Here is a 21,291-nt window from a genome sequence, read left to right on the forward strand (position 1 = left end):
ACCCAGGCTCTGAGCCAACTGTGGACTTTGTGACCCTATCATAAATCTCCATGTTTGTAACATGCACATGCAAAACCAATAAGCGGATTATGTACTTATAAGAGAAGATTGATTACTAAAAAACACATCGGAGTAGTGATATTTAACATTTTTAACAGGTTTAACGTATATAATAACGTATTTAGGTGTAAAACACGGGCACCCGAAGAGCGTATACGCAATATTAATACAAGTAAAACATGACGTGTGTCTTCCCAGTAATTGGGATCGGATCCAATTTTCTATGGGTTCTTCCTCTGAACATGCTACATACTTCCAATAAGTTTCATGACAATCGGTCCAGTCATTTTTCTTTTCCACTGCTTTTTGTGCACCATGCCTCTTGTCTTGTTTATTGTGTGTCAATATTGTATTGGGTCACTTAAACTCAATGGGTTGTCTAAAACTAGACTACTCACTAAATAATTTAGACCTTGCTGAGCTCAATATGTAGGTAAAGGTATTTATTGAGTTATTAAGAGTTATTTCACTATAGCCTATCTGTAAAGCGTCTTTGAGCACCTGTAAAAGCGCAAACAAAATACATCTATTATTATTATATGTGCAATGTATTAAAGTGCCTTTTGGAAAACTGATCCATTCAGTATGATTACACACGTCCTAACACATGATGACAGCGATATGTATTGTATAATAGTGTATGGGTTCTCAAAAACTATACATTAAAATTGAATATTTATTATGCATTTCGTGTATTTGTGCTGCATTCACAGATGTTGCTGCCTCCAGAGGGCGACTTCTACTTTGCTTTCAGATAAATCTGTACAATACTTTTTTTGTGGTTAGTTAATTAGTATTCATGTGTCAAGTAAATTGTGTACTTGGATCAATCTTGCAGTGTAGAGCTGTGTGTGTGTGTGTGTGGCATAACATTTGTTTATCAGCTATTTTCAGTGCTACTTGTGTTTACAAATTGCAACAACAGTTATTTGACTCAGTTCGTAACAAAGACTTCAGGTTGTAACCGGCTCGGACCTCGTATAATTACAATTAATAGTATATACGTACACGGTACCTATCTATTAGCTTACATGGTAACACCTTACTGTCTTTGCTTGTGACTCAAACAAGACTGTCAACATGTCGTCACAATTTCTGGCCTGTAAATGTGATATGAACAACAGCGTGTTTTTTTTAGATGCCTAGTTAAAAGTTTAATGGATGACTTCATTGGTTAAACTGTTATTGGCATTTACAAAATGTGTCGAAAGAACACCTTGCTTTTTTGGCCTCGACAAAATCATTATAAGCTTCACAAATGTAACGCAGTTGTTGTACTAATGTTGAATAGAAAATGACTGTTCTATTGTTTCTCTATTCTGATCCAACAAAGAAAAAAAGCTTGTGCCAAACTATGACTTAATCAAAGCACTTAATTTCCCCCTTGATGGGAACAAAATGAAATAAAAAAAAGGAAGGAAGCTTACGTCCAGGATATCCTGCAGTAACCGGGCGTAACCTCAGGGTCACTACGATCAGAAAAATGTTATGTAATCACAATAAAATCCACACATGGTTGCACAAAAATAAATAAACACATATTAGGCAATGCAAAAGCACAAAAACTATTAAAATCTTTATTTTTCTAAAAAGAAATTACTCTCAAATAGTTTACAAATGATTCTCTGAGGCCACCGTTCTCCTTAAGGCTGAAACATTTTAAGACATCTTCAACACTTATTATTCAGCTGGGATGCCAAATAAAGGCTGAGACATAGACAGCAACTTCCTGTACGCTGAGTCGGGCGCAGCAGGGAAATGGGGCTTGTGGCAAAACAAGAAGAAGGCCTACGTTATAAAGGAAAATAACAAAAAGGCACACCAAGTTCTTAAAGACTCGCATTGAGGTGCAGCATCAAAGCATCTGGCTTGTTTTGCGCAATACAGTTCATACTAACTTCCAATTGCTTGGCTTTTGATATATATATAGAAAATATATTAAGCAATTTGCTGATGTTCGAGTATATTTTGAAAATATAAATAATTAGATTCAAGTATTGCAGGTTTAAAGCTACAAAGCATGACCCTCACTGAGTCAACTAAGCGCACTACTTCGCAAGAAATCAGAACTACTTATAAACCGAGATATCACAGCAATCAAGGTTTCAAGACATCTTACTTCTTAAAGCTGCAATGATCAATATTAATTATTACCTTACCTGAAGCAATAGCGAGCATTTTAGCGTCTTTCAGCTGATTGTTTTGGTTTTCTGGCCGACAAAGTCCGCTCTTATCGACCTTGTTCCGAGTCAAAAGAGGCAGCTGTGATATGCCAACGTTACTTTAAATAAACGGTAAACTACCCGCGAGTGTCAAACAGAAGACGGACACTTTTAGCAAATAGCTGTGGGACATTTCGGGAGTGTCTCATGGCTAAAGAGACAGATATATCCCTCAGGGGTTGGTAAAGATCAACACAGCTTTAGTAGAATAAATATCAGACCAAAACTCTTCAGTTTGTTCACAACGCTACGATGATGACTTCAGAGTGTGTAATGAAGAAACACTTAGCTACAACTTTCTAGGTAGATAGTAGAAATGTCAATTTAAATTATTTAAATGTTTCGAGCTTCACATTTAAATAGTTTCTTGTCCTGCAGCTGGGTTTACAAAGAAAAAAGCTCTACATCTAACGTCACAACAAAAGTAGAAGATAAATATCGCTGTAGTTTATCCTGAGAAAAAATAATTACTACCTCCATTTATATATCTGATGTTTTCAATTCGGTTTGTTTTTTTAGCATTATTACAGAAAAACTACTGGCATGATTTTTATTGTTGGCCCGGTCAGAGGTCTGCGCTCTCCGACGGGCAGCTATCAGCTATCACTATACGATCACTATCAGCTGTCACGGATGAATGTTTCCCATCAGAAACGAATGCAGCTGAACTGAAGCCATCTACAGAAATCTGACCTAAGGCACGACAAACTATCCTAATGTCGCTAAGCTGAAATGCAGGAACTCCAGAGGTGGTTAGGGACTGAGTGATGGGGAAACATATCCATCTGCACGACATTCTGTAACCAGCGCCGTATTTCTGCCTCTGATATGCTTAATGTGCACCCAGTGAGATGAAACACCTGGCGTGATGGTTTGTTATCATTTACTGCTTCTCTTACACCAATCCCACCATGCCACTCTGAAATAAGGCATCATTGTAACATACAGTTTTCACACCAGAAAGAAAAGATCACAAAGCAAAAAATGTGATAAAAATAGAAGTTTGTTGGCGGCGAAGCAACAAATGATATTTGCTAGCAGAAATGCGAATATGTCAAGGACAGAGTCCCGTGTTAAAGGGAGTAAGACACTGACAGGTCTGTTCCCTGTTCCTTCACTCCTCACTGAAGGTCCTACTGATGTCCAAACACGTCCTCGTGTCGTTCAGTCACTCTCGCTGCCGGATTCACTCAGCTGGAGGTCACTCTCTGCAACACAGGTACGTAGCGAAATGAACAATGAGATTAAGATGCTTAAATACATGAGGCGTCCAGTGTTTCCCCGAGGTGTACTGCTTGGGGGGGGCATTGGGATATATATATTTTTTAATATGGAGCAGAGAGAGGAGCTGTGGATTATTCTTATTGATTAATGCATCAGTGTTTCTTAGGGTCAAAAACACTAAACTCACAACTTAAAATGAAAGCGTTTAGTTTATTTAATAAAAGAGCACATGTTCAACGTGAAAAGTGACAGTAGATATAGATTAGTTGCAATTTGGTGCTATATAGTGCTGCGTACCTGGACTCGCATTCAGGTCCGGACTCAAGTCCAGAGGTTCAGGTTCAGGGGCCTCATTCATAACGCCGTGCGTAGGATTCACGTGGGAAGGTTGCTTACGTAGTAGAAATCCAAAAAATAGGTACAGAAATGTTCCGACATTTTCCGATTCACCAAACATTGCGTACCGGCGAGGAAAGTGCGTACAGCACTTCGTACGCCGGTTTCCCTTTATAAATCACAATCGACTCGAAATGCGGTGCAGCTTTTGCGGGCTTCACGTACCGCCCATATGTGCCTATAAATAGTCAAAGAAACACCCATTCATTCATTCTGACTGACTGACTGCATGAAGGAGATCGCAGGAAATGACGACGGAACAGCTGAAAAAGATCTCACACCGTGTCAGATTCTGGTTATTTTGGGGAGGTCGAGATAAATCATATTGTTTGGTGGATGCCGTTTGAACCAGAGTAGCAGCATGGAGGTCGGATCGTCACCAACATAAATAAATAAGTGGTCCGAAAAAGATTCATGACAAAAAGAAAACACGTAGCCTTCCTCGGGCAGTGTGTTTGTACCGGGGACAGGAGACCCCCCCTTGATGAGAGACTGTAAGAAGTGATCGGGGATCCCTCCGGAGTGGAGTCATGACGACTGGATCTGAATTATGTTTTTGTATTTGGTGGTTTGTGTCCCAGCTGTCGTTCAGCTGTGCGCAGCGTCTCCACTGCAGCAACTCTATATCCACCAGTTAGAGGAAATACAACTAATGTGTTGTGTTATATCAGCTGTACAATTTACCACATATGGTGTTCTTAGCTTCCATACCTCCTGTGTTTTACGAGCGACTTATCAAGTAGGCGGCGAACGGCATAAAAAACGATTAAACGTGATGGTATATAAAACCATGCTCGTACAACTGAGAAAACATTTCATAACATTAACACAACATGTTCGAGGTGGTTTTAAATAACATATTAGATATTATTTCTGTATTTATTTATTTCTCCAAGTTATGTGTTTGTGTGACTGAGGAGTCTCAAGCAGGCGTTTGTTTAATCATTTTAAGATTGGCTTTAATCAATGTTTGAAAATGAATTCTTCATATATGATAAATGAGAGGTAACATTTTGTTTATGGTATTATTTCCACACATTTCTCTCCATTCTTCCTTCTGCCAACGGTGTCGCAGTTTCTCGTCTCTCCCGTCTTTGTGCTTAGTGCGTACGCATGGGTTAGAGTTTGCGTGGAGGACCGCACGTTTTCCCGTCAAGTTAGTATTTTATAAATCGCAAACATTGCGTAGAAACTGGCGTACGCCATTTTTTGAGCGTATATCCCTTTTTAAATGAGGCCCCTGAACCCATGGCTTGTGTGAGTAACTAAAGTGAACTTATTGTGAGCTAATTATCAATTGAAAATAAACTCATAATCAACTCAAATTCAAACTCGTCAGGTTTATTGCGCTCCCTTCCAACTTGTGTCTACATTTCTCTACAAAGTACAAATGTAAAAAAAACACTTTTTGCCACTTAGTCTACAAATGACTTATGACAGCAACTGCAGTGAACTACTACAAAGATCAAACATTTATTTCATTTACCAAACTAAAGTAACCAAACAGTCCCTGAGCTGACTGAGCCTAAATCCCTAAAGCTTTGCTGAAAGGTAGAGTGTAGAGTACACTATACGCATTACACTGTTACACACCTACTATCCAGTATACACTGTAGTGGCTGTACAGTCAGAGTGTACTGTACTGTCTGTGCACCATGTCTTTTCTACAACTCTACATGTGTACATTATACAGTACATACTACATACATAGTGATGTACATACATACAATTTTCATACAAATGTCATACATAGTTAACTTAAGCATCTATGTCAGTGCTTCTCAAAGTGTGGTCCGCGGACCAATGGTGGTCCGTGAGCACCCCCTAGTGGTCCGTGAGTATATTGGTACAATTTCACATTTGAAATAAATAAATACATTTAAGTTTTCCGCACTCTCGCGGGAATATCTCCGCAATGGCCACTTGTTTGTACCATCTTCAGGCGATTTGTAAAATACTATGTGTTTTTGGATATTTGTGGAGTTAGGTGGTCCGCGAGTGTTTTTTTATTGGTTAAGTGTCCTTGGTATGAAAAAGTTTGAGAAACACTGATCTATGTCACTCGGACAGTGAGGAGACTGTGGACTGTCAAGACTCAAGACACTATGTCTAAGCCAATCACATCGCTAGCTTCCCTTGACGTCACTCAGATCTCGCGAGCAGTTGCGATATTTTGCGAGACTTCGTGAGTTCAGTAATGGCCGCCATATCAGAAGCCGACACGATGTTTTTCGTCTTTTCTTAGCGCAAATTTCTCGATCTATGGAAGGTTTTAGATGGTTTAGAACAAAAAGGAGAATATACGTAAGTGCTAGTTTTTTTGCGAGTCCAAGTACCGGTTCCTGACGTTCCGGTTTTAACCGGACTTGAACCGAATCTTTTTACAAGTCCAGTACCGGTTCGGCGTACCGCTCAGCACTAGTGCTATATATACCAAATTGCAACTAATCTAGATCTACTGTCACTTATATATATTTAAAAAATAATAATAAAACATATATATATATTTTTTTATAAACACCTTGAATTTCAGGGGGGGCGCGGGGCTCCGTTGGCGGGGAGCAGCGCCCCTCCAAGACAATGGTAGGGGAAACACTGCCGTCATTAAAACAACATTATATTTGTATCATTTCTTCACTATTTATCTTGGTTTCATTTCACTCTGTTATTTTATCCTCTTTCTGTTACTTAACAGTCTGCTGTAAAGTAGACATGGAGTCCCGTATCTGTCTCTGTCCAAGAGTTCTAATGTGTTCAAGAAAGATAAATGTAATCTTTTCCAAAACTAACAATATTTTATCTAAGAAAATATTCTGCTTAAATCCATTTCTGTTGATGTTTAGTTCTGTTTTCTCTGCCTTTTTCCCCCCCGACTCTCATCTGTTAGCTTAAAGGTCACCGATCATGCTATTTCTAGGCAATAGCATAGGTCTCAGATATATAACAATATATTACACACGGCATATATTGTCTGTCTGTCCGTCCTGGGAGAGGGATCCCTCCTCTGCTGCTCTCCCTGAGGTTTCTCCATGTTCCCTTTAAACTGTGGGTTTTCTCTGGAAGTTTTTCCTTGTACGATGTGAGGGTCAAAGGACAGAGGGTCTGAGGACAGAGGGTCTAAGGACAGAGGGTCTAAGGACAGAGGGTCTAAGGGCAGAGGGTGTCGTTTTTCTCGTACTGATATTCTGAACAATCTGTGCTGTTGTATTTGCTGTAAAGTGTCTCGACTGTAGGCTATTTTTATTATTTGTACAGCACTTTGGCTCCACCAAAAATCATTTATAAATGTGCTATATAAATAAAACTTGATTTGATATAAAAAACATGTCTATGAAGTGTTTTGCTCAAAATACCAAACAGATCATTCTAGCCATGCCTCATATCCCTCTATTTCACTTCCTGTTTCTAAAGTGCTGATTTTAAGTATAAAGCTTTAAAAAAAAAAAAAAGATAAAAAAAGGAGGGGTCTGAGCTCATGCGGGACCCGGCAGCTACCGTCTAAACTAAATGCTGCCGTGATGAAACGCCATATCATGGATTATCAAGGATCTGAAACAGTCTGGAGCTCAAAGGCTTTCTGTCTTGCCGGTTATACCACAAGGTGAGTTCCTTTCTACTTCCTGCTTCTTCACACACATGCTCTCCAGTACAGGTTAGCTCTGAGTGCTAGCGATGCTAATGTAAACACCGACCATATTACGTCCAAAACAGTCGGGCATTGTTTCTGATAGCAGCTTTCTGATTGGGCCGTGGGTCCACATTTCAGATGTTACGTCATATCGGACGCAAATCTGGATCAGCTCCGTTGTTCCCAGTTTTTAGAGATTTGGGTACGGAGGAAAAGAGAGAGGGTTTTGTTTTCTGACGCTGCGTGAGTCCCCCGACACACCGGGGACACATTGATGTATAAAAGACATCAACAAGTGCATTTTGCATCAGAGGTCCCCTTTAACTGATGTGTCTACAAGTGCTTTATCTTTATCTTAATAAAATAAAATGGTGTTGTTGAAATATATTAATTAGCTTCCCCCACCAGTTATTTTATCCTAGCATACATTTCAGACGGCATGTTAAATCTCCCACACATCTGACATTGCATTCCTCTCTTACTTACTGAAAATTGTTGTCACTGTTACCGTTATAAAAAGCTTGATAAGATAAAGACGCGTCTGGCTGAGAAGCAGTCAAACTGACTTCTATAGTTTTGCTGCCGAGTACTTACTGAGAGTGTTAATGAGTCCTCCTCCACTCTCCTGTGGGCGACTGCTGTTGGTGGTGCTGGTGGAGATGATGGGCATACTGGGCATGCTGGGCATACTGGGCATGCTGGGCATACTGGGCATACTGGGCATAGTGGGCATGCTGGGCATAGTGGGCATGCTGGGCATAGTGGGCATGCTGGGGTTAACTGGAGCCGGGGGGGGAGGTGCTGCAGAAGTCCGCTCGTCATCAGAGTCGCTGTTGCTGGAGCTGTCGTCGCTGCTGGAGGACGAGGAGCTGTTGGAGTCTGAGGAGCTGTCGCCGCTGCTCAGCTGGTCCATGACCCGCACCTCCGCCATCAACTCTGTGATCACAGGCAAACAGAGATGAAGGAAATAGTGAACGTGATGCCAATTTACAGGAAAGAGAGTGTGCAAAAGAAATAAGATCAATGACTTAAAGGTTATAGCTCTCAGATATATACAAAACATGGCTCTGAAGTGTTTGGCTCCAAACACCAAACAGATCATTGCAGCATCCCATAATAATAATTGTAATGATGAAAGTAAGGAGCCCCTCCCCACGCCCCTCTGAGAGAGATTTGGTTACAAAGAACTCAATGGTGTTCTAGGAGGAGATTCAGGTGATAAGAGGGGGGGGGGGGGGGTTACCTTGGTTGCTGATTGGCTAACGGCCCGTCCACACTACAGCTTCAAAAAAAGCTTGGAGCTGGGCGTGTCTGAAGCTCGACCAACGACCAATCACATAAATCTCCCGCCCCTGACACACGAGCAGCGGTTTGATTGGCTAGAGCTTGTACTGGCATATGATTCGATTGGCTGACGCTTCCACCGAAAGCTTCAGAAGCTTCAAAAGTTGAACATTGCTCAACTTTTGCAGCCTGAAACGCCAGGAAAGCTCCGCTCTGCTTCCCACAATGCAGTTCGGCGAAAAGTGACGTCACCCCATTCAAAGTGAATGGGCGGACGCGTTGGAAACCGTTTTTGAAGCTGACGAAGCTGTAGTGTGGACGGGCCGTAATGGTTACACAAGACAAAACATCATGACATCATAAAGTGGCCAAAATCTGATCGGCTCATTTTCAGACAGAAATATGTTTATGTATAAAAGACATGAAAAAGTGGATTTTGCATAACAGGTGACCTTTAAGCAGCATAACATAATTAGCTCGAACCATCAACATTTATGCTCAGGAAAGTCCCTCTAATTGGAAGATATTTTGCCGGACACCACGTTACCTCTCTCGATGTCGTCCATGGGAGACGCCGGGGAGGTCTTCTCTTTGGGAGGAGAACTCTTGGAGCTGGTGCAGATTTTATTGCTGCTGCTGCCGCCGCTGCCGCCGCCGCCGCCGCCGCCGCCGCCGCTGCTGCTGCTGCTGCTGCTCTTCGGCTGCTCCTTCAGGCGACTGGTCTGCTGCTCCATGCGAGCTTGGATCTTACTGCTGCCCTCAGCCCTGGGAATGCACCAGATACATATACAGTAAGCAAAGGCATGTACAATGTTTCTTACACCATCTGCTGAAAATCTGGTACCGTAAAATGTGAACCCAAAAGGTTTTGAACATTTGAAAAACCAGAAATACCTTTAAAATTGTATTCTTTGACAAAAATATGACGGCAAAATAGCATTATTTGGGATCTATTGCTCTGTTTTGGTTATACTTGATAATATGCTTTTTTGTATAACAAAATAGTTTTGAAATTTCTTCTGGAAACATTGATTTAAATTTGTAAACGTATATATTTGTCTTTGGCATTATATCATTTCTTATGTTTCGGTGCTTGGGTTTCTTTTTATTAACTTTGTACAGCACTTTGACACAAACAAGGACATAGTTTTATTGTGTCGCTTTTCTGATATGTTCACATTTTCACCTCATTAAAAACATATTTAATCTGTAAATTAGCTTTATTTTTTAGATGTAAACATTTATGAAGACACTTGTATTCAAATAACAGATGGTCAAATGTCTCACAAAGTAGAACAGTAATAACATAAATTGAATGTAATTTTTTAACCCACCTGGTCTTCTTCACAGCTATATTGCTGTTGAGTTTCTCCAGTCTGTACTCTCCTGTGTCATGGTTCACAATGAGGATGCATTCTTTCATATACGGCCTCTTGGACCCCTTGAAGACCGTCACTGGAGCACTTGAACCCTAACATTTTTGAATAACACAGGAAGGATTGTAACCGTTTACGAAGTCATAAGTCAGAGTCCCAGAGAATTTCCCTCAGAGGGTTTTGACCAGACAAACAAAACATTGTATTACTAGATGTTCTAAATATCATACAATTGTTGATAATGTGTTAATGGAAGCTAAGGCACTAAACACAAATGTATAATGCTCATCAATTACTGACCTCTAAATTGGGTAAAGTAATAGTGACTTGCTCTCCTTTGCCCACTTCAAGCTCTCCTTCACATGATGTATCGATGGAGGCTGGCTTGAAGTCATCTGTAAAAGAACAGAAAGTATTTGCACAATTTATACATTATTAGTGTGGTTATATTAACAACAGTTGCACATATATAAACAACACGACAGTGGGTCCCTCCATGCTGTAGTTGTGTACCGTCACCACCAGATGGCGGTAGTGTACAGATTGCCGCAATGCTAACATTAGCTTACATTTTGACAGCTGGAGCATCAACGGCTTCTAATAGTTACGTTAACAAACGTATTAAGACGACAAAGAAGACACAGAACTGTCAACTTAATGAAACGGGAAGGTGGATTCAACAAAGACACAAGGCTATTGAAATATGTCTAAATGTCAAACAGCTGCCTTCGTATTTTAAAGCAACAAAGCTAACTAGCATGTTACTGTTAGCTATGTATCTTATAGACACAAAGCTAGCTAGCATGCCACTGTTAGCTATGTATTGTATAGCCACGAAGCTAACTAGCATGCTACTGTTAGCTACTGTAAAAAGACAAGATTCAAAATCCCACTTACATCGCACCGTATGGTAGCCACTTTTAGGGTGTTTCTCAAACGTCTCTCCTAATTTCAAGACGTGTTCTTGATTGTCAAAGTTGGAGTATGTTGTCCCATTCATTCTGATAGTTTCATGAGCCGAAACTTTCAGCTATCCTTTTTTTATCCGATAACCATGTACGGCAGAGCCTTGAACACCTCATTGGTACCGTTAAGTCCCGCCTACTCTTCGTTATGATTGGTCAAGTGGAGCGTTCCCCTTTGTTTGATTGGTTGGACGTCTGTCAATCAAGATTTGATGATGATGGAGCAGCAGCTGTAATGCGAATGTTATGGGTTTCTATTCCCACAACCCATTTAAAAAGAAATTGCATGAAAGAAAATCTACATAATATTTAACCCAATAACACATTAATCTCAATGTTTACATGTTAAAATATATTGTATTTATTTTTATTCTATTTGATGAATATCAGTATACTGTACATTAGGATTCTAGAACACATATGATTATTAACAATCAATCAAATAATATTGGATTATACGGGATATTTGTAAAATAAATGGGACTTTTTTTGGACATTTTTGGGAATATATAATACACAAATATTCAATTTACTAAGATTTATGTTTTTGAAAATGTTCAAAATATTCAATTTATAAAACCAGAAATACCTAAAATTATATTCTTTCAGAGAAAAAGGACGGAAAAATTGTATTATTTGGATCTATTGCTCTGTTTTGAGACATGATATTTGATACTATGCTGTTTAATACTATAGACTTTATAAAAAATGTGTTATGTTATAGTTTCGAAATGTCTTCTGAACATTTTTTATTTTTACGCGCATATATTTTTCTTTGGCATTATATATTTTCTTATTCTTTCAGTGCTTGTGTTTATTTTAATGTTCAACCTATTATTACTCGCTTTTTTATTTTCATTTTGTACAGCACTTGGACACAATTTTAAGATGAAAGACAATTACCACCGTCTATAAATATAATTTCCAACCCTAGATTACATATTAACAAATAAAGGTAGCTCAAAATGAGTATCAGTGTCCATAGTAAATATAAGAATCTCGACCCACAGGTCCTAACACTGACCAAGTACCTTTTGCACTAAATGAGCATCATCACTGGGCTGAGCTGCTAAGCTAATTACTGAATGATCCAGACCGGCTGAACCGCTGAAGGTCTGGCAGTGAGAGACTGATGAACTGCAGCAGAAACACTTCAGCTCCACAGGCTGCAGGGTCTCTGAGTGAAAATAATCTGTTTCCTTTCTTTAAACTGTTAATGATTCCTAAGCCTTAAATTCCTGCCCTCTCTGCACTTTACTGAGGCCATATGCTCTGCTGCCTTCAAGGATCAACATCTAAAACAAGGGGAATGTGGAGATTACACGGACGTATTATCACCAGTTTGTCACTCTGTGGTCTTGTCCACGTAAACGACATGTTATGAGGGTGGGTGAGTAGTAAGGTATTGGAAGAAGATTGGTTTCGGAGACACTAGGGATAATCTAAAATAGAAATAGGCAACAGAGTGGTAATACATAGCTCAAAGTGAAGTTCACAATTAGCCCACTCTTTCACCTTTGACCCATGACCTACAGTCTAGGGTAAGTTTCTTCCACTGCAAAACATGTAGATATAGCACGTTTGGTTTCAAAGCGGTCATAAAGTAAAGTGTATAATACACTGAATAGATTTAAAACAATACATAATATATGTTAATTATTCAATAGTGTCCTCCTTTTTGGGGGGGTTATGGAGGGCCACAGACAAAAAAAACATAATAATAATACAAATAATAATAAAATAGGATTATTGTATTTCAGGCAATACAAATAAATAAAACAAAAATAATGAAGCATGATTATTTAGTTTCATGCGATCTATAATAACATAACACAAATAACAAAGTATTCATTTATTTCAGGCAATAAAATAAATAATTCGTTTTCTCATGTTTTGTGTGATTATAATCCTATTTTTTATTTATTCTAGTGCTGTGTAGACGGAGCTGGATGACAACAAGAGGAGTCCTGTTTCTCTGTATCTCTTGTGAACAGAAAGCAGCAGGGGTCTGTTTCCATGGACGAGGCAGACAGTGGCCGTCCTCCTCCAGAGCTATCGGTTACTGCGGTGTTTGCCCTTGGACTGCAGGAGGTGGTTTTCTGTTTCCGAGCAACTATCCATTGTTATCAACAACATCGAGGGGGGAGCCACAATATACAGAGTTCCCAGGTTAAGATAGTAGCAGCGGTGAAAGAGAGATCCTCCTGTGTGTCCGCCTCTTTCTGCTTCTGCAACAGTGGAAGTCTCAGAAGTGAAAGTCCTGCACTTTCTTAACCCTTCGATGCATAAGAGGGTCTTTTTTGACCCGGTGAGGTGGTTCTCTTGAAGTATCTTTGTAATTACATTTTACATAATTTCATATTCCAGCTATTCCTCCAAAAACATGTTTTGGATATCATGCCATTCAAATTTTAAATGTAAATGTTATACATTTTAAGAAATTGTAGTTTTTGTATTGCTACCCCAAGCTTCCATAAGTGGGTCAAAAATGACCCGCATGCATTTCCTCTGGGAACCTTTGATTCGTATCACCTGTTGCTGTCAGGAATACATTCACTGTGGACCACACAGACTACATCACAAGTGATACCTCTCAGCAAGATTATTTTTACACAGCAAGATCTGATACCTGTCAGTATAATAATAATAATAATAATAATAATAATAATAATACATTATATTTGTATAGGGCTTTTTAAGGACTCAAAATCGCTTTCCAATATAAGGGAAGGTTAGGGTGGGGGGTGTAGGACTATCAAACTTGATCAACCGGCATGGATTGATGGGGGGTGGGCTACGAGTAGACAATAGGAGAAGAGATGAGTTTTGAAAAGGGACTGGAACACTGTGAGGGTCTCAGAAATGCGGAGATCTTTGCATCGATATGTTCAAAACCTTTTTTTCAAAATGTAATTTTTTTTTTCTAAAATTATAAATAGTGAAAAATTAAATATTAAATATTTCTAGTGTGAACCAAAATATAATACTAAATATTATACAAGTGATTTTTCTAAACCAAAATGACAAACATGGCACAAAAACACATATTATTCTAATACGGGTCCTTTTTGATCCACTTATGGAAGAGTGAGGGTCCAGTCACTCTAAGGGCATCTAAGGGTTAAAGAGGCCCTATTCAGCTTTGTATGGGGTTTCCCTTTCCTGTAGCGTGTTATAGGTTTATGTGCATGTAAAGGGTCTGCAAAGGCTAAAATCCCAAAGTTAACTCCAGAGTTTTCTCTCCGAAGCTGCTTTTAGTTTTGTAGCTCCCCACAAAGGGAACACACTTCCTGAGGTCTTAACTAACGCTGAGTTCTTTAAAAAACAAACAAAGTATTTTACTTATTTTAACACCTACTGTATTTACAATGTTGTTGTTAAACCATTCTGTATCTCTTTTATGCATGGTTTTCATGAATCTGTTATTCCATTATGTGGATGTATTGTGTTCCTTTCTGTTGTCTTCTTGTGAAGTGTTAATGATGATGTAGAACACTTTGAAGTGCCTCTGTGTCTGAAAATGTGCTATATAAATAAACGTACCCATACCTACCTTACCCCCCTGCCTGAAACTTAAATTACAAGTTTTACAAATATCAGAAAACCAGAAAAAAATCTGAAATCCTTTATACATCCCACTGCACGATAAGGAGCTCCAACAGGCCGTTTAGGACAGAGTGAATACCTGGTGAACACACACACTATACAGAGATGCTGTATGAGCATTTTTTTTGGAAAATTGCACAATTTAAATCTATTCTAGTAGACCACAACAATGGAAATATGATCAGTAGAAATGGCCATGACACGGGACCTTTAAATACATCCTTACCAAAAGTACTCAAAAATGGAATCTCAATTGTAAATAATGGATTCTCGACCCGCCTGTCTTAACGTTAACACACTTATTTCAGAACCATATCAAATCTTGGATTATCATTAATGATGCTTTAGTGCGTTTCACAATAACAACACTGATTAAAGTACTGGTATATATACTGGTTTGATCTTCCTGTATAATTGCAAGTTAGATAGAATCTGTAATGGTGTTGTCATGTGTTTACGCGCCCAGGGACTGCAGATGGAAATGAGCTAATAGTGAAATCTGGCATAAATCATCTCTTTTGTGAGATTAATGTTTTATGCATGGTGTTGTTTAATAAAGACTAATAATTAATGTATGCTAACTTCTTCACCAGATCCCTCTTGGTAATTAGACTGTTAACTGTTAAATAAGAGAAGGAGAATGAAAGATATTCTGCTCTTTCAACACATATCAAATATATAAGTGGAGTAGTTTTTGTGCAAATGTTGTAAAAGCAAAATAGAATTGGGTGGCACGTCTAAGTCAAATCTCAACTTTTTAACAACTTAACTTAAACAAAGCCTTAAAGTCTGAAGTAAAAGACCAATTGCAAGGTCTCTGACAGCCGTACAATGACATAGCCTTCTGAATTATTATTTACCAGATAAAAACTTCAACCACAATGTTTTCATTCTAAAGTCTCAAGAAGGTGAAATCATCATTTTTTATGACTCAAATCTGAGTTCTGTTTGAGTTTCAAGTTCATGACTTTGCCTGCAGTACTGAAATGTAAACATGTGTGGTTTTATTAAACTGCAATGGTACTAGTGACGTTGTTGTTTTTATTGTGACGATTTCAAACAGATATGTACAGTATTACTCCATTTATATAGTGACTATATTACAGTCAACATGGTGGTACTACTGACCAATGTTGGCTTTTTGTTAAAATCAGTATACCCAATATCAACACATTTTCCCATCAGTGTCAGTACTCAATTCACTAATGTTTTTATATGTTTTGTTGAAACGAAGAGGATCAAGTAGACACTCCTAAATGGACTCTGAATGCTGAATGATGGAGAGAAAACACACCACCCTGATCTGAGGCTATCCACCATGAGAGGCTCGTGGGGGGTGAGGAGGGCCATATGGGCTGAGGGAGACCACAGCCAGCCTTTTACCTCTGAGCCAATCAGGAGCCGAGTGAGAGCGTTTGTCCTATGGTAAGTGCTGCCTTCACTGGCTGTCGGAAATAGAAAAGGCATGCATGTATACAGTCTATGTATATTTTAGTATTCTATAAAAATACAATTCAATTTTGCTTTTATGACTTCACTTAGGGAGAGTCAGTCAAAAGTGTCTCTGAGCTTTTTTGATAAAAAAAAAACATAATCTTAAGCACAAGTCAGGGCAAATTACTATTACTAAGCTTTGTCAAAGGACCTATTAGAAAATCTTGTTTTCTTGGCAATGTGCATTTTTTGTTCGGATGATACACTGCATTGCCATACAAAAGTAGCCAAATAAATATTGAAAAACAAACAATAAAACATTACACACAACACATCACCTTTGAACGAATATTCCACGCGTGAAACTGGGAGTGTTGATTTTACGAGCCGCCCCTGAACGCAGCACTGTTTCCAAGGAGAACCCCGCAAAGCAGAGAGGTCGTGAATCAGGGATCCTCCGGTAAAACCTTTCAAACCTGCACCGGGGAAGGACAGAAATACATAAATGAACCAGCAGCCTGGGAGTGATTTACTCTCGGTGCCGGTTGCCGGAGCCCGCTGTGGAGCCTCTTCAGATCCGGTTCTGTGACGAGGAGCGAGCCTCCAACCTGCTCCTGATCGGGATCTGATCCATCTGAGGGGAGGCAGGTGAAAGCATCCGGGAAGTAACTCTGAGTAAGTATAACAATGATTATAATTTACATTTAAATCAAAAGACAAATGCCTGGTTGAAGGAGGCAGTTTTACCATCAGCCTCTCCTCAGGTGTGCATGGTGTGTTTTCGGTCCTCGGCTGTGATTGAAAGCACACAGGCTGCATGTCTAGGAGCCCAGTTTTCTGTATCTCTGAAACCTGTCATGGCTTTTTCTTCTGTAAATATCATTTTTCATCTTAGAGATGGTTTCTGTAATGGTGTATTTGCACTTCTGTTATTTTATATCAAATACTTTCAGGTTTTTTTCAAGGGTTTAAGTATGACAGTGTACAGCCATTGAACACAATGTGGCATAGTAGTTAGAGACATTTACAGTATACAACCCTCTAGCAGTTTCCCCTCAAATCTGGAAGAAAACAATACATGAATACATAAACAATACAAAAAGAATAATATTAAATTACAAATAAATAGTACTTATCTTATTCATTTGATGACATTATTATAAACTATATAATACATATATAAATCATTCTAAATATATGAATATAATTACCTACCCCTGGAACCATAGAGTTGTTCATGTATAAGACAGTAAAAGTTAACAATTTAATCTAAAGAGAAAAATCCTTGTTGCAATTGAAGTGATGTCGTCAAATCTGATACAAATCCCAATAACCTCTAACATATTTAGATGCATTTCTTATAGAAGATGATATGTGTATATGCTTTTAACCAATTTCTTGGACTTTGCTGTGAGACACTGTTTCACTGTTTCACTTTTATTGGGCAAGAAGTCCTTAACGGGTTTAACCAATGCATATTTGAACATCTACAGTACTGAGAGAAATCATGTTGTATGATTGAAAACTCCCGACGGCTACTAATAAAAGTCAGACTAACAACTATTTCTATATTAGTCTTTATAAAGGAGGATTGAATGATTATTTGATTATCTAAATCTCTTGATTAAATCTCTTTGGATCGACTAATCTAATAATTGACTAAAACTAATCTAATCTTCATTGTGTTGTTTCTGTTGTTCAACGCTCAGGCTGCACCACAAATGACACCCACACTGAATAACTTAACTTCATTACCTGAACAGGAGAAGGAAACAGAGCTGATTGAACTCTCCTTTACTCAGGGATTTGTTTTAGTCTCAAACAATCCTTAATAGTGTAGGTTTTAATTTTATTTAAAAACAAGCTCAGCTGAAGAGATCTCTGTCAGTCGATATGATTTATACTTGAGGGTAAAACCATAAAGCAATAGAACTAAGACAGTATTTGACTTATTCTCTATGTGATGCCATTTAGTAAGTGCAGCTTCAAAGCACTGTAGTTATTCCCTTGAGGGAGTCCCGTCTCTCGAGTCCTTCAGTGCAACATTCTGGGGATGACTGGCTGCAGCAGGCAGGTGCATCCAAGCCATGATGGGAAATGCCTCTGGGGCTGATGGGAGTGCTGGCTGACATCCAGGCAGCAATCAGATAATGTTAATGAATACGGTAAAATTGTGTTATTTGCAGTAGCAGCGGTCTCTCCGTTTTCCAGGAATGGAAAATACTGTATAATGAACCTCGGGCTCGCTACACATGAATACTTGATGAAAACTGACTTAGTTGGAGTTTTTTCCCCCCAGAGATGAGGGTCACATGACTGGAAAACCACTTGAATTTGTCATGGGTGCTTTCATAAAGGACGTGTATGAGTGCACTTTTGACACATGTTGGTGCTTTGCTTGCATAACGTTGGGCATGTTTTGTTTTAGCTCATTGAGAATAATTGATTATTTTTCGCGTGTAAACATTGTAATTGTAAATGTCTTCTCTATTTTCGTCTCGATCATGTGTGGAAGTATTTAACCAAGGCCTTTTCTATTGTCTCTGTTTTTTTAAATCAAGATATCAGCTTGTTGGAATTTGATGCATTCATGGACAGAAGATGGCATACTGTTTTCAGGGGTATTGCTGATAGGCCAGCAGCTGCCACGGAGGTCATTTATTGTGTTCTGTTTCGGGGGGGAAAAAGCGTTTTAACAACCTTCACGGGCCATATTGTGCTCATTTACAGGGCTCACATTTGTATTTTGTGCTTCTACTGTGACATGTTTCCATGCTGTAATGTTCAGAAAGGTCTTTATCGTTCTTATACTTGGTAAAAGACGTATTGCAGAAATGAATCCACTCTCAGGGCATTTCATTTGTTACTGCACGAGACAGACAGACTAATCTACATCTCTGTAGGATCACACACACACACACACACACACACACACACACACACACACACACACACACACACACACACACACACACACACACACACACACACACACACACACACACACACACACACACACACACACACACACACACACACACACACACACACACACACACACACACACACACACACACAGGGCCCCGGGGCCTCTCATGCTAATGTATTCACAGGCATTTTAAAGTACTGTTTTTGTTTTGGAGCAAGATCAGCATGGCTGGACAGAGAATAATTACCTTCCATTAACTTATTGGCTGAGCTCAGGCGTTTTTTTTGGTCTATCGAATTCCATTTACTTAACTCTTAAGTAATAGTCATTACTGCGGCCATTAGGATTAAGGTTATATTGTATGTCATGAGCTCTTTTTTTTTTTTTTGTGTGCAAAGAATATAAATAAGGGCTGTGTGATAAAGCACTCTGGAAAAATAATCAGTTTGCCTTTATCTATAACAACTAGGGATGCACGATAATTATCGGTCCGATATTAGGAATTATGACGTCATCCCGATAAACCAGATACCAGTATTAATAGCCCCGATAATATAAAATATATTTTTTGGGTAAAAAAAAATACTGCGGTGTGGGTGGATTGGGATGAGGGGCGCTTGTTTTTCACTCGGCTCCTCCCGTTTTGCCAGTACTGTGGTGTTAGTGGTTTAGGAAGAGGGGAGTTCTTCACAAATCCAGCGCTCCCTAATACTTCGAACCTGATCAGTCACCTGAAACATCGCCATCGCTACGATGGTGTGTTAAAAGCGTACGAAGACAATAATACAATACAAAGTGCGTGTGTGCGTGCGTGCGTTCGCGAGCGTTGGAGCTATGTGCAACTCAAGGCATATGCTCGAACCGGAGCTGCCTGGACGCTGCAATCATGTTGCACTATCCGTGCTGAGTGTGCCTACAATGTCCCGCTGTCTGCTTCCTGCATAAAGTCAAGTGCTCGGTGGAGTTGTGGCGAAATGTCGCTCCTCTGTTTTCATTTAAACAGCTCCTTATATCCGTTAGCGCAGCTAGCTAGCACCAGATGCTAACAACAACAATGCACGTAAGGTCTCTCTCTCTCTCGCTCGCGCCACACACACCCTCCCGGTCCTCCAGGTGGCCAGTCGGTGCCTGCCCGTGAGCGTGGAAGTGTGGTCTGCCACTAGCGGGCGGTAGGAGCAGGGCTGTCAGCATCAGCTTGTAGATGGTATTTTAAACTCGATGCGTTCTGAAACTACGGGGCGGCCGAGGAAAAAAAATACACATGCGTTAATCGCGTTAAAATAATTAGTAGCGTAAAAAAATGTTTAGTATCGGTCTTGAGAAGCAGGAAGGTATCGGTATCGGTTTCAAAAAAACAATATCGTGCATCCCTAATAACAACACTAGACGGACACCTCATACGTCATAGCTGTCAGCTCTTTTGTGATTGGTCAACCGCTTAGAGATGTCCCGCCCCTTAGCCTATCATGTACAATGTGTTGGAGAGCTAACCAATAGAAGTGCAAGTGTAACATAGTGATGTCGCGAAAGTAAACAAAGGAGTCCAATGGAGGTATTTCAGCTTCAGAGTGTGTGGGAGAGAAACTCCCTCTAAAGGGAACACAGGGATTTTAGTCTTTTCAGACCATTTACATGCACACAAACCTATCGAACACACTTCAGGGAAGGGAAAACTCCGGAGCATAAAAGGGCCTCTTTAAAACTGTATATTGAGCATTCTTATAGTCAACACATCCTGATACAAATTACTAGAAAACCTGGCTTGAACTAAACCTCTGACTCGTTTACAATGTGATTATATATCAAGCTGCTTCTTTTTACATAACATAACATGGCATAAAGCAGAACAGAGTCCAACCAAAAGTATGTAGAAACTCTTCCCTTTGCTCTTGACATCAGACAAAAGGCACTCAGCCCTCTCGATCTCTATCTCTACGATGAGAGGAATGCAACCTTGATTCAAGACCATGGGGATTACACTCAGATTAAAAAAGGAAGATCTCAAATAAATGTATAATACACTTGCTGGAAAAGACACGTCTGATGTTAAGGTTGGTGATGGCATCTCAGTTGGAGAATTTTATTCTGACAATGAAGTGAAAACATTTTGGGAGTTAGTTTAGTTCAAGGAGGCAAATCAGCATTGAACCCTCTGTCCCCCAAGAAG

The 21,291-nt window shown here is 39.4% G+C and overlaps 1 protein-coding gene and 1 pseudogene across 1 annotated transcript; both read right to left on the minus strand.

Annotated features, from left to right (window-relative positions):
- Positions 1-21,291, minus strand: part of LOC117467007 (uncharacterized) — a 122,619-nt pseudogene that overhangs the window by 97,992 nt on the left and 3,336 nt on the right.
- Positions 1,624-11,284, minus strand: eaf2 (ELL associated factor 2). The gene is made up of 6 exons (XM_034110249.2): positions 11,088-11,284; positions 10,491-10,585; positions 10,149-10,285; positions 9,362-9,579; positions 8,125-8,466; positions 1,624-3,490 (listed from the first exon to the last, which is right to left on the minus strand). Exons 1-6 carry the CDS (start codon positions 11,188-11,190, stop codon positions 3,447-3,449), a joined length of 939 nt encoding a protein of 312 aa, XP_033966140.1. The 5' UTR covers positions 11,191-11,284; the 3' UTR covers positions 1,624-3,446.

The sequence above is a fragment of the Pseudochaenichthys georgianus genome, chromosome 21, assembly GCF_902827115.2.
Source record: "Pseudochaenichthys georgianus chromosome 21, fPseGeo1.2, whole genome shotgun sequence".
Classification (NCBI taxonomy): domain Eukaryota; kingdom Metazoa; phylum Chordata; class Actinopteri; order Perciformes; family Channichthyidae; genus Pseudochaenichthys; species Pseudochaenichthys georgianus.